Source organism: Leucopleurus acutus (assembly GCF_964270905.1).
Source record: "Leucopleurus acutus genome assembly, chromosome: 2".
In the NCBI taxonomy this organism is placed as follows: domain Eukaryota; kingdom Metazoa; phylum Chordata; class Mammalia; order Artiodactyla; family Delphinidae; genus Leucopleurus; species Leucopleurus acutus.
The window spans coordinates 149,083,407-149,097,947 of NC_139143.1; the positions used below are offsets into that span (position 1 = coordinate 149,083,407).

General features: G+C 47.9%; 1 protein-coding gene across 3 annotated transcripts; it reads left to right on the top strand.

Annotated features, from left to right (window-relative positions):
- The first annotated feature begins 270 nt into the window (after positions 1-270).
- Positions 271-6,727, top strand: CZIB (CXXC motif containing zinc binding protein). Of its 3 annotated transcripts, none has more exons than XM_082832815.1 (8): positions 271-323; positions 550-633; positions 1,900-1,956; positions 2,343-2,424; positions 2,638-2,669; positions 3,928-4,005; positions 4,726-4,791; positions 5,691-6,727. In XM_082832815.1, exons 1-8 carry the CDS (start codon positions 318-320, stop codon positions 5,766-5,768), a joined length of 483 nt encoding a protein of 160 aa, XP_082688941.1. In that variant the 5' UTR covers positions 271-317; the 3' UTR covers positions 5,769-6,727. The 3 variants fall into 3 exon arrangements, with proteins under 3 accessions (XP_082688941.1, XP_082688942.1, XP_082688943.1); XM_082832817.1 differs by lacking the exon at positions 271-323 and adding an exon at positions 356-363; XM_082832816.1 differs by lacking the exon at positions 1,900-1,956.
- The last annotated feature ends 7,814 nt before the right edge of the window (positions 6,728-14,541 follow it).

Genomic DNA, 14,541 nt, shown 5'->3' on the forward strand with positions numbered 1-14,541 from the left:
CAGAGGTTTCGGGCAGGACTGTCTTGTTTGCTGCGGTATCCCTCAGACTAGCATGGCGTTCAGTAAATATCTGGAATTACCGATTGCTGGAGGCAGCCTTCCGCGGGTCTGAGCACCGGCTAGTTGCGGACTCAGCCTACCTCCACAAGACCACTTTGCCTGGGAGAAAAAGCCAGGTGTGCGGGGGTAGCCCCGGCGCGCTGAGACCCGCCCCGCGCCCCGCCCAGAGCCGCAGCGAGGGTGCGCATGCGGCGCCCGCCGTTTACGACGGGCCGGAAAGCAGTGGCCGCAGCCAGCGCCGGCTGAGCCGGGTCGCTATGGGGGTAAGCGGAGGCGAGCTGCTGCCGGGGCAGAGGCCGGGAGGTGGCGAGAACCTGGGAGGCAGGAGGTTGCACCAGGAGGGAAGGAGGGGAGTGGGCTCGCGCTGAGAAGGAGCGGGGAGGCGCAGCTCGTGCCGGGAGGGGAGGAGAGGGGCGGGGCCGGGCAGGGGCTAGGCGCGGGGCTACCCGGGCGCTGTTGACGCCGTCGCCCTGGCTCTCCTCCTCTCAGAAAATTGCGCTGCAGCTCAAAGCCACGCTGGAGAATGTCACCAACCTCCGGCCAGTGGGCGAGGACTTCCGGTGGTACCTGAAGGTAAGGCTGTGGTGGGGGCGCCAGGGCCGCGTAAAGGTTTCCCACCCTGATCTCAGTGGTGAACGGGAGCTTTCTCTCCAGCTAGATGAGAAATGCTTATTAAATGTTTTCTTTTTTTCTGGGTAGAATTTTATGTTTGCTTTTTTAAGTTTATTGGTCAATTCTTTTTAAAAAATTTTATTTATTGGCTGCGTTGGGTCTTCGTTGCGGTGCGCAGTCTTCTCATTGCGGTGGCTTCTCTTGTTGCAGAGCACGGGCTCTAGGCGTGTGGGCTCAGTAGCTGTGGTACACGGGCTTAGTTGTTCCCCCGGCATGTGGGATCTTCCCGGACCAGGGCTCGAACCCGTGTCCCCTGCATTGGCAGGAGGATTCTCAACCACTGCGCCACCAGAGAAGCCCTACTGGTTAATTCTTAATTGGCAGTATCTTGAAATATCTTTCGTAATTTTTTCCTCCGTAACATATTTCATGGTATGTAAACAAACACTAAACGAAAGGCTACTTGAAGGGATCTTGTGATGATTTAGTAAGAATAATTTCATCTTCTCTTTTGTTGTTTAGGTTTTATTTACTGTGAAATCATTTAATTTTGTGCATGGCTCCATTCTTAATTCCCCATCCTGTATTGGTAAATCTGGTACTCTAGTGGGATGGTATACAGAGGTCCTCTTCTTAACTGAGCAGTTTGAGGTCCTTTACTCTCCCAGATCCCGGAGCTTCTGATCTGTTTTCCTTTTAGTCTAAATCCCAGAATCCTTCAGTACCTGACAAAAGCCCTATCTTTCAGGAAGCATTCTGCCCACCTTTATTTCCAAATATTTTGAAGCCCGAGTGCCAGGGCTTATTTGAGGAGTTGATGTTTCCTGGCTTCAAAAAGCAGAGTCTAGAGAAGGAGACAAAGAAGGAGTAGCAACAGAGTGATAAATACTTTTACCAGGAACCTACAGGGCCTGTAAGGACACACAGGAAGCTCCTAACTCAACGGGGGTGGGGGGGGGGGACGACTTTGAAGCCATTTCTGTACTACTTGAGCCTTGAATCCCTAGCCAGACTGGGGACTTCTTAGAGGAGGATGAGCAAGCCAACACGAGAAACACTGCCCAGAGAGAAGTCTGGTTATGTCCTTAGTGGGGCTGGTCATAAGGATGAGGTAAGATTGCTGACAAGATGATGAGCCTGCCCACCTCACACTGTTCTTACCCTTCCCTCAGCATCTGCCCAACTGAGCCAACTTCTTTACTAATACTCTTTTTCCCCCTCCCCAAGATGAAATGTGGCAACTGTGGTGAGATTTCAGAGAAGTGGCAGTACATTCGGCTGATGGTAACTGCTCCCCCCACCACTATACCCATATACAGACACACATAGGCCTCTGGGCAGGGATATGTGGCCCTCACCTCCCCGGCCTTTGGACCCCACTTTTTGTGGTTTGGGAGGGCAGGCAGAGTGTGATCAACTGGGAACAGTGGGCTTTGGGATGTGAGGCAGAGTTCAAAATCAAGGGGAAGTCCTTTCCTCGCTCTCAAGAAGCCTTCCCAGGATTCTTGTCCTAGCAAGTTGCTCACCCTGTCTGGGTCTTGGTAGATATAGATGGTGTGTATTTAAATATTGTTACAATATTAATTGATAATAAGTGGTAGGACTGGGTCTCCTGGGGACCCTTACATCTGACTGATATGTGACTAGAGGTTCTGTTTACTGCTTGCCAGGACAACGTGGCACTGAAGGGAGGCCGTGGCAGTGCCTCCATGGTCCAGAAGTGCAAGCTGTGTTCAAGGGAAAACTCCATTGGTAGGTAGGCCATGGATATTGACTGACCTCTGCCAGGCTGGCCATCGGCTTTGTGGTGCCAGACCGAAAGCATGCTCATGTTACCTGTGGGTGGACCCAGGCCGGAGGTATCCAAGCTTCTGCCTTAGACTTTTGCCCAGAGCCACATCTGGGTACCTGGGTGGGGCCGGGATATGGACTTAAATCGACTTTGTCTTCTCTTTTACATTTCAGAGATTTTGAGCAGCACCATCAAACCTTACAATGTAAGTTTCCTGCTGCAGTGGCAGGCATGGTGGGATCAGATCCAAGCCAGGAACTAGGAGGCCTGGGTTCTTGAGTTATATCTGCACCAGAGTGACCCACATGGAACTGACGGACTTCATGTGCTTACTTGTTCGTTCATTCACTCAGTCATTCATTCGCTGTCAGTCATTCATTCACCTTACCCTGACTGAGTGCTCGGCAGGAAAAAGACTCGTAACTAGGCTATTGTAAGTGTTGGGCTGTGGGAGCCTAGGGGACCTCTGACCCAACCTGGCCACTCCGTTTCCATCACTGGGAACACTTGCCTTGTCTACATCTTGGAGGGCTAGTGAGCCTTCTCTGAATCCATGGATGAGACAGTGCATCCATCCTTGATATTTGATTTTATTATTTATATGTTACTGCATTAACAGATTAGTCCAAAGGTGAGGGAGGGAGTGTATGCTTTGGGTTTGTGTCTTCATCCATTCCTACTTGGTATTTCTGAAAAATGTCTGATTTATGCCAAATTCTCAGCTTTGTCCTGAAGTTAAAGGGAAAAATCACACAAGGACTTGCACTCAAGTAAATCATAATCTAGTGCAAGAGACAGACCAGCAAACAAAAACCAATCCAGGGCCAGACACAAGGTTGGTGTGCAGGAAGCATTTCTACAGTAAATGACAGAATGAGAATGAATGTGTGGGTGTGTCCTTGGGGTCTGTGGGCCCAGGGGTCAGGGAGGCATGAATTTCCTGGCTGTACCACCCACCTCGGTGTGCCTCCTCCACATGCATATCCCACTTCAAAGGCTTTAAGTCAGCCCCTGCCTTGACAGCGTGGTGGATGGTTAGCAAAGGGCCACAGCGAAGTGTACTGGGGCCTTTTGGATGACCTGGAAACCTTATAGGTTAACGTTCTTCATAGTTTTTATTTTGATAATTTTATCTACCATTCATTGAGCATAGTATCGGGTCCTATACTGGGCAATTTACACCTAGTTCAGGTTCTCATAATAAACCTGTAGTGGTTTCCTCAGCTCCAGCTGACAATCTTAGGCCCAGAGGAAAAGAGAGGCAGAACTGTGTGTGAGCTCACATCCAGGCACTCTGACCCCAGAGCCCACATCCAGGAAGATCTCGTGGCAAGCAGGTGTCAAGGCAGCCTTCTTCCAGAACGGGATGAGTTGCCCCTGAGTCCCATTCTGGGCTCTCAGGGGCTGTGGAGTCAACCTGAGGGCACAGTTAGACCTACCTCCTCAACACACTTCCTTTCTAGGCCGAAGACAACGAGAAGTTCAAGACGATAGTGGAGTTTGAGTGCCGAGGACTTGAACCAGTCGATTTCCAGCCCCAGGTGCATGTCTTCCTGGGGAACCTGTATCTTTGGGGAGGGCGTATAGGAAGTGACAGTAGAACTGTGCTTCCTACAGAGACCGTGCACTAGGAATTCTCATTTCTAAGAATAACAGTTGTTATTTGTTAAGCATCTAATATATGTTGGGCACCAGGCTTGTCACTTTTAATGTTACCTCCCTTAATCCTCACAGTAACTCTGTGAAGTTATACATCCTATTTTTCAGATGAGAAAAGAACTTCAGAGATTTTGCCACTTGCCCAGGGTGATGCAGTTAGTAAGCAATGGAGCTGTAATTTGAACCCACATCTATCCGACTCCAGAGCCAGTGCTCAGGCCACTTTATTTGTGTAGCATTTTCACCTCACAACCCTGTGAAGTAGGCAGAAGAGAGAGTATTGTCATCCCCGTTTCATAGGTAAGAAAACTGAGGTCCAGAGAGGGAAGTGACACGCCCAGGTGTTTCAGAAAATCAAGGGTAATGGACGGGTTTACCCCACACCTCCTGCCTTCTGGGCCAGGGCTCTAATTTGGAGAAACCACTCTAGTCCCAGGGCAGCTGCCAGGGCATGGAAGCTCAGTAGTTATTCCAGAACAGTAGCCCAACTGTATTTCTGTCTTCCCATGCCAGAGGTGTTGTGAGAAAGGCCAGTTCCCTGACCAGGCCAGACCAGTGCCTCCGTTCCCCCAGATTAACCGCTGCCTTCCTGTCACCTGCAGGCCGGCTTTGCTGCTGAGGGTCTGGAATCCGGGACAGTCTTCAGTGACATTAATCTGCAGGAAAAGGTACGGGACTTGGGGGCCTTGCAGGGAGCTCTAGGGCACCTGGTGGGAATAACCCATTTGGTGAACAAGGCTCTTCAGTGGGAAGCCGACTCCACACTTCCGTGCTTTTTGTTGGTGATTTTGGTGTTTACGATAGCCCCAAGTGTAGTGCTAAAGCGTTGCCTAGTGTTCACACGCAGGAAAGCTGGGTGTGCCTTACAGAGAAGATACATGTTAGACAAGCTTGTTCAGGTGTGAGATACAGCACTGTTGGCTGTGAGTTCAGTATTAGTGAATCAGCTATATATATATACATATATATATATATGTATGTATGTTAAATAAGGTGTTTTTAAACAGAATCATATGCTCCCAGGAACCTAACCCTGTTATTTCCCCTGGGAGCAGTGCTTCAGTCTTCACTAATACAGTGTTTGTGGGGACTTTGTAGAACGTAACTACTGTGAATACCAAGAATCAACTGGACATGTTACTGCCTTGCAGATAAGGAAGGCTTGTGGTCAGGCCTCAGAGGAAGGAAGGACAAAATCATTCAGTTTGCATAGCACCTAATAACAGTAATTGGATTTACTGAGCTCTCATATGTGCCTGGCCCTAGGCTAAATACTTTTACATGTGTTAACTCTTGATTCTTTCAACATTCAGTGTAAAATCTACTGCTGTCCTCTTTTTTTTTTAATAGAGGACAGAACGAAGGCTCAGGGAAGTTAGTGACTTGCCCAAAATCACAAAGCTAGAAGAGTAGGAATTCAGGCCCGAGCAGTCTGGCTCTGTCCTGGGTCTGACGTGTTCCTGAAGATTGAGCCGGAGCCTGAGCTGGGCCTTTTAAGTCCTAGTCCTCCACTCCCCATGCTGTCCAGGCTGCCTCGTGAGGCTAACGCTGCCATTTTTTCCCACAGGACTGGACTGACTATGACGAAAAGGCTCAGGAGTCTGTGGGAATCTACGAGGTCACCCACCAGTTTGTGAAGTCCTGAACCCTCTTCCTGCACACTTGCCTCTTAAGAACTGAAAAGGGACAACGTGCCCCAAGCAGCACAGTGCAGAGGCTGTCCCCTCACGTCTCGCCTCCTGGCAGCTGCCCAGGCCCTCACAGCCTGCGTGCTGGGCTGTCACAGCGTCCCGAGCCCCACCAATAAAGCCCGTTTGTGCTACACTGGTGGATGAACAACCGCTCTACTCCCTCCGCTCCCCTTCATGTTGGAGGGCTTTGATGGCTTCTTGGCACCTTCCCACAGTACAGAATCTTAGCCTGATCCAATTTGCAAAATAGGAACACAGAGCTCCTAAGGGCTCTCAAGCTCTTGGGGAGAGCACAGGCCACCCCAGGGGACCAGAGGTGTCAAACTCATTGGTACAGAGGGCAGCGGAGCCTGCGGAATGATGTCATGAGCCAGAACGTCACGTTGACCACCTTGGCTCTTGGGTAAACCCAGGCAACTCTGTTCATTGGTGTCACTGCATATTCCAGGGACAGAAGGGACTTTGGAGGCCAGCAGTTCCATCCTGGCATGAATCTTCTCTCTCCAATCCCCGCCAGATGGTCCTCAGGTCTTTGCTCACTTGCTGTGATGGGGCAATCCCTCTCACCAAGGGAATCCCTATGAAAGTTCTTCCTTATGCTGAGTCAGCCTCCATGCTTCCTTTAGCTCCTCCAGATGGTCCTGGTTTGTCCCCTTTGTGGTCACACTTCTGTGTTCTTCTGCCCCTGGACAGCCCTGTGGAGGTGTGAAGACAACAGTCCCGGCCTCTGTGTCTCGTGGGCCTGGATCCCTGGGTCTAGAGATCCTCTTACAGTGGATAGAGTTGTTCAGTGCACAGTTAAGTCATGAGGGCAAGCTCACGTCTTCATACCGGTGACTCCACCATTCAGAAAACCTGTCACGAGAGACCTTACTCCTCTCCAATGTTCTGCTGGAGCCTGGAATTCTTTGGAAGAATTACTACCTTCATTTTCTGAGTGGCCCTCTGGGAACGAGTCTGCCCACTCCGAGGCTGGCTGTGGAGCTCTAGGAAGGGGATCCTCAGAGGCAGGTAAAGCTGGCCATGGCCAAGGGTGGGGAAGAGATGCCTGCCCTGTCCCCTCTCCAGTCTGGCAGCTGTCACGTGTCCTCTAGGTCCCCTGTGTTCCCGGCCCCTGGGCCTGTGCTTTCTGCACCTGACAGAGCAGGGCTTCTTTGGCCTCCCTCGGCCAGCAGCTCCACCAGCCCCCACCGACTAGAACGGTCCATTGCCTGGCCTGAAAGCAAACAAGGGAGCGTCGGGCTGGATAAACAGGCTTTCTGGGTTTTAGTCTCCGTACTAGCCAGTATGTGTTATAAAGGCAAGCACTAAAAGGATCTCAAGGTTTTCTTTATATTGTAAATTATTTTCTCATCTTGTAGGGAGTAGAGGAACCCAAATAATCAGTAACAGATGGAACGTAGATTATGTCAATAGATGCAGAAAAAGTATTCGGTAAGATTCAGCAACAAATCATAGAGATGCTTACAAACTAGGAACAGAAAGGAACTCCCCTTACCTCACAAAGGATATCTACAGGAAACCCGGAGCAAATGAAATGTTTGAAGTACTCCATTCACGGTTGGGGTGAGATGAGGATATCCTGGATCACTATTCACCACTGTCCCTACACCGCCCCTGCCGCAGCACTTAGACTGAAAAGAAAGTAAGGTGCAAGGACTAAAAAGGAAGAAATAACTCACTTTTCACAGATTTTGATTTTCCACTTAGTGAATCCAAAAGCATCAGGTGCTGGATTTAAGATCAATATACAGAAATCAAATGCATTTCAGTACACTGGCAACATGTAAAACACAATTCAAGAGAAAATACTATTTACAATAGGAACAGCAACCAAAAAACTACCCCCAAAGGTAACTGGGAATTAAATCTATCAAAGATGTTTCATGACCAATAAATTGGTCAAAATGGCAGAGTAGAAAGACCCTTAGCTCACCTCCTCTCACGAGCACACAAAGATCACAACTGTTTGTAGAACAACCATCAATGAGAAATATGGGAACCTCCTGGAAAAGATCTACAACTAAAGATATAAAGAAGGAACCACGCGAGATGGGTACGAGAGGCAGGCTTATGATACAGTCAAGTCCTGTACCCCCAGTTGGATGACCCACAAATGACCCACAAATGGGTAATTATATTGCAGAGGATCTTCCCACAGGAGTTCCTGTACTGGGAAGAAGAGCCCACAGAGCAATTGGCCTTGAAGGCCAGAGGGGATTGGTTTCAGGAGTCCCACAAAACTGGGGAAAGAAGAAACTTAAAGGGCACACAAAACCTCACATGCTCTGGAACTCAAGGCAAAAGCACTAATTTGATAGAAGCCTGGGCCAGACCTACCTGCTGGTCTTGGAGAGTCTCCTGCCGGGGGGTGGGGGGGCGACTGTGGCTCCGCTGGGGACATAGACACTGGTGGTAGCCACTCTTGGGAGCTGCTTCTACCGCATGGCCCCTGGCGCTGGTGGGCACCACTGTGGGTCCCGTCCTCTGGCTCATTAGCACCAAGACCTGGCCCCATACAACAGCCTCTAGGCACCGGGGCTGGGATGCCTCAGGCCAAGCAACTGACTGGGTGGGGACACAGTCCCTCCTGTCAGCACACAAGCTAAAGACATCATGAGCCCAGAGCCACCTCTGGACACTGCCCTGCCCACCAGAGGGCCCAGGGCCCAGCTCCACCCACCAGTGGGTAGGCACCAGTCCCAGAACCCCCTGGGCCCCAACCCTGCCCTCCATGAAGTCTGCTCTAACCTTTGGACCAGCCTCACCCACAAGGGGACAGACACGAGAGGCAAGAAATCCGCAATCCCACAGCCTGCTGACCCAGTCGGCCCACAGCAGGCTCCCCTGGGACCAGCTGGGCCCTGGCCATGCCCACTAGCAAGCCAACAAAGCTTTGGGACACCCCATACTCCACCCATGTCAGGAATCTCCCTTCCCCCACCCCCGAAGTGATACAACACCAGCTCTGGGATCCTGGGGCCCTGCAAACATACTCCAGAACCCAGCTCTGCCTGCCAGTAGTCTGACACTAACCTCAGGACCTGGCTTCGCCCACCAGTGGGCAGACTACAATCCTGGAGTCTTCTGGATCATGGCTCTACCCACTAGTGAGCCAGTACTAGCCCCAGGGCCGCCTGGGGTTGTGCAGTCAGCTGCCTCCTGACAGCCCTGCCAACCAACAGCCAGCAGCCTCTGCGCAAGGTGGGGCCTGGCAACCAACTGGACTGGGGACTACCCAAGCCTAGCAGACTGCCCACATAGGCTGCCAAACAGAAAGACCCATGCAGCCCTCATGGGGGGAAACCCTAGAGCATATAGCTTGGGGACAAGGGGGGAGTGGGGTGCTGGGACACAAAGGACGTCTATAGAAGGCCACTTCTCCAAGGCCAGGAAACAACTAACCTACACGACGCATAAAAATACAAACAGCAATTTAAGCAAAGTAAGGCAACAGAAGAACATGTTCCAGATGAAGGACCAAGGTAAAAGCTAAGAAGAAGAACTAAGTGAAGTGGAGAGCGCCAATCTACCCAAGAAGGAGTTCAGGACGGTCATCATAAATATGATCAAAGAACTCGGGAGAAGAATGGATGCACAGAGCAAAAGTTAGAAGTTTTTAACAAAGAGTTAGAAAATATAAAGAACCAAACAGAGATGAAAAATACAATAACTGAAATGAAACATACACCAAGGGGAATCAAAAGTAGACCAAATGATGCAGAGGAACAGATCAGTGAGCTGGAAGACAGAGTAGTGGAAATCGCTGATGCTAAAAGGAAAAAGAAAACAGAATGAAAAGAAATGAGGACAGTTTTAAGAGACCTCTGGGACAACATCAAGCATACTAACATTCACACTACAGGAGTCCCAGAAGGAGAAGACAGAGAGAAAGGGGGCAGAGAACACATTTGAAGAGATAATAGCTGAAAACTTCCCTAATCTGGGAAAGGAAACAGTCATCCAAGTCCAGGAAGCACAGAGAGTCCCATACAGGATTAACCCAAAGAGGAACATACCAAGACACACTGTAATTAAAATGGCAAAAATTAAAGATAAAGAGAGACTATTCCAAGCAGAAAGAGGAAAGCAAAAAGAAAGGAATAACATACCTGGGAATTCCCATAAGTCTATCAGCTGACTTTTCAGCAGAAACTCTGCAAGCCAGAAGGGAGCAACATGATACATTTAAAGTGATGAAAGGGAAAAATCCTGCAACCAAGAATACTGTACCCAGCAAGGCTCTCATTCAGATTTTATGGGGAGATCAAAAGCAAAAGTTCAGAACCACCAAACCAGCTTTACAAGAAATGTTATAGGAACTCTAAGTGAAAAAGAGAAGGCCACAAATAGAAACATGAAAATTACAAAAGGAAAAAGCTCACCAGTAAAGGCAAATATACTATAAATGTAGGAAATCTTCCGCACACAAAGCCAGTAGGCAGGTTAAAAGAAAAAAAGTGGCAAAATCACCTATATCCACAATAAGTAGTTAAGGGATACACAAAACAATTAGATGTAAAATATGATGTCAAAGACAGTCATCACGATAGGAGGAGAGTACAAATGCAGGGGTGTTAAAATTCATTTGAAATTAAGAGATCAGCAACTAAAAACAATCACGTATACATAAAGATTGCTATGTATAAACCTCATGGTAACCACAAACCAAAAATCTATAACAGATACACACGCAAAAAAGAACAAGGAAAAAAATGAAATTTTGCCGTTTGCAACAACATGGATGGACTTGGGTATTGTGCTTAGTGAAGTAAGTCAAAGAGAGAAAGACAAGTACTGTATGATATCACTTATACAAGGAATTTTAAAAATAAAACAAACTAGTGAATGTAACAAAAAAGAAACAGATTCACAGATATAGAAAACAAACTAATTGGTTACCAGTGGGGAGAGGGAAAGGGGGAGGGACAAGATAGGGGTAGGGGATTAAGATGTACAAACTAGTATATATAAAATAAGCTACAAGGACGTATTGTACAGCACAGCGAATAGAGCCACAATCTAGTAATGGAGACAGCTGCAGAAACTGAAAAGCACTGCGATAAAGGTTAGATTGTCAGGATGCTCTGGGCATACACAGGAGGGGCACCAACTAACTCAGCCTCAGAGGGGTGGGGTGAGAGGAGGTGCAGTCTATCTGAAACCTGAAGGTTGAGCAGAAGATAGCTGAAAGGGTGGAGAGGGGCTTATGCTCCAAGTAGAGGCAACTTCCTCAGGGTAAGCTGTTAAGAGAGGTGGGTCTGAAAAGATGAGCAGGGCCAGCTCCATCAAGGCCGCAACTGTCACACTGAGGAGTATGGACTGTTTTCCAAGTTAATGGAAAACCACTGAGGAATTTTAAGCAGGGATATGATCAGACTTGTACATGAAAAAAATCACTGGCTACAGTGAGGAGAATGGACTGGAGGGAATGAGTAGAGTCTAGAGGCCAGTTAGGAGGGGAGAAATAGGCTCCGCCTCTTGACAGGAGGTGCTACAAAGTCACCTTGCAAAGGTGCGGGTGCCGGGAGGGAACAATGCAGTCTCCAGAAATAACACGTTATGTGTCAGGCCCCTCGCTGGCCGAAACAAGCCAAAGCTGGGAGTAGCGGAATATGGAGGAAGGGATGACGCATTCTTCCGGGGAGACCCCATGAGCGTGGCTTCATGGGAGGGGACATTTGAGCTGGGCTAAAAAGAACAAGGACTAATTTGGCAGAGGATGTGCTGGAGCCAAGGGCATTCTGAGGATGGAGGATGGCATTTGCAAGGTACAGAGTCACAGTGAAGCTCAGACACGTCTGAGACCAATGGGAGGCTTAGTGTGGCTGAAGCACGAGGCACGAGGACGGCTGGTGAGGAAGTGGGGGCTGCTAACATGAATTTTTTTTGGTTCCTGCCTAACAACTTGGTGTTGCACAAACAGTATGATATCAATAAAGGAAAAAAGAAAAAGAAATAAACATTTTCTTAAACCCCACCATCCTAGCTCCCTAACAGAAGAGTGTTTATTTTCCCCTGTTCTCTTTCAGGGCCTATCTACACACAGACATGTTTTCATATGGCTATAATCCTAGCAGCATTAAGATTATATTTAACTGTTTTCCACTTAATATCATAAATACCAAATGTGATTCTGCTTATTCAGTGGCCCTGTCTTCTTTACAATGGAAGATTCCCAGAAAGAAGATATACTTGGAACCAATTCCGCTCAAGCAGTCCCCCGAGCTCTATTCTCTGCTGGAGGCTCCCTGCATCTCTTTGTTTATCAAGCCCCAGCTGTGTCTCCTGAAACACCCTAAACTCTCTCCCTTTCAGCACCTACCCCACTGTCTCATGTCCACCTCCTCCAATCCTGGCTCCCATTCCTTTTTTGTCAGTTATTCTGTCACATGAAGATAATTGGATAGGTGTCACTAGATTTGGAAAATATGTTCGAGGTGGTCTAATTTAAAACATACGCTAATAAAAGCCACAATGAGATTCCACTTCACACTCACCAGAATGGCTATAATCCAAATAGATGAAAACAAGTGTTGGTGAGGATGTGGAGAAGCTGGAACATTCACACTCTGCTGGTGGGAATGTAAAATGGTGCAACCGCTTTGGAGAATATCCTGGCAGTTTCTTAAATGATTAAACACAGAGTTACTACGTGACCCAGCAATTCCACTCCTAGGTAAATACCCCAGAGAAATGAAAACATATGTCAACACAAAGACTTATACACAAATGTTCATAGCAGCATTATTCGTAATAGCTAAAAAGTGGAAAAAACCCAATTGACTATCAACTGATCAATGAATAAATAAAATGTGATCCATCTATATACTGGAATAGTATTCAGCAATAAAAAGAAGATAAGCACTGACAGGTTCTGGAACATGGATAAATCTTGAAAACATTATGCTAAGCAAAAGGCCACATATTATATGATTCCATTTATATGAAATGTCCAGAATAGAAAAAGCTATAGAGACAGAAAGTAGATTATGGTTTTGTCTAGGATTTGGGGGAAGTTAGAGGGTTGAGGGAAAACGAGAGTGACTGTTAATCGGTACAGCCTTTCTACTGGAGATGAAAATGTTCTAAAATTGATTGTGGTGATGGTTGCACAACTCTGTGAGTATGCTAAAAATGACAGAATGATATACTTTAAATAAGTGAAATGTATGGTATGGGAAGTATAGCTCAATAAAGCTGTCTTTTAAAAAATGTAACCTTGGGCTTCCCTGGTGGCGCAGTGGTTGGGAGTCTGCCTGCCAATGCAGGGGACACGGGTTCGTGCCCCAGTCTGGGAGGATCCCACATGCCGCGGAGCGGCTGGGCCCGTGAGTCGTGGACGCTGAGCCTGCGCGTCCGGAGCCTGTGCTCCGCAACGGGAGAGGCCACAACAGTGAGAGGCCCGCGTACCGCAAAAAAAAAAAAAGAAAATTTAAAAAAATAAAAAATGTAACCTACATAGTATCCACGAAACTCACCCTGGGGATCCTGGAGGCACCTCAAAGAGTAGCAGATAACTTCCAGAGAGGATGGTGTGACTGTGGATCTGGAGATGTGCCATACTTGTTCAGGAGTCATGGAAGAGAGCCACCAGGACAGAGCTTGCTGGCTTCCCGAAGCACCGTGGGAAACTCCACGTGGGAGCTGCTTGAGGGTCAGGAGCAACACGTATTAATTTAACAAAACTCATCCTCCTGAGTTGGGAGGCCAGCTAATTTAAGGTCTAAATACCGGAAGCCTAGACAAACAAATATAGGAAGAAAAGCACTGGACAAGGAATCAAGAGAGCTGGTCCTAATCCTACATGTTATCAAGCTCCCCCAACTTGTCCGTCTTTTGTATGGAAAATGGGGATAACTTCTGTCTATTTCAGAGCTGAGGGGATCAAATCGGCTGATGTTTTACAAATAGCTGAGTTCTGTACAAATGTGCAAGACCTGTGTGTGAGCTCCAACTGGACTGAGACTTAATAACTGTTTTTGCCATCCTAGCTACCTCGTAGAACCCTTCATAGCATGAATCCAAGATCAGGAGGGGTGGAGGAAGTTGTAAACAGGAATGCTGAACACTGGGACAGGCCAGCAGTTCCCCTTTAAGGGACTGCTCGCACCCAAGATGTGCTGCCCACGGGTACATCCACCTGAACGTAAGCATGAAATATACTTTTCCACCAAGCTTCAATTGATGCTTCGGTCTTAAGAGCTCCTGCTATGGGGAACTTGCTATCCAAGAGGGGTCAGCACTTCAATAAGGAATGGAACAGCGGCAGCAAGACATCACAGAACAAGAGAGCACAGGCTCAGCTTCAGCTGTATGCCAGGTGCTTTACTTATATCGTTACAGCTAATTCTCACGACATCCCCATGCTATAGGAATTATCCCCATTTTACAATGGAACTCACAGACCAGAAAGGCAAAAGAACTTGCCTATAGTCATAAAGTGAGGACATGGTCGAACCAAGATACCAGAGTTCAGGTATTCCTGATCACGGTTCCTGAATGAGAGCAGCATATGTTTATGTGCATTGGCAGCCACAAATGCCTCTCTCCTATCAAACCATGGAGTATGGAGGACCTGGGACCTGCTGGGTATTCACTAAATGGTTAATGAGCAAAGGATGGACAGGGTCGGCTAAGAAAACATGCAGGAGTGTTTACATGAACTGTAAGGAGGATTAAATGAGATAATGCATTGGAAGAGCTTTGTGACTGGCTCATACCAGA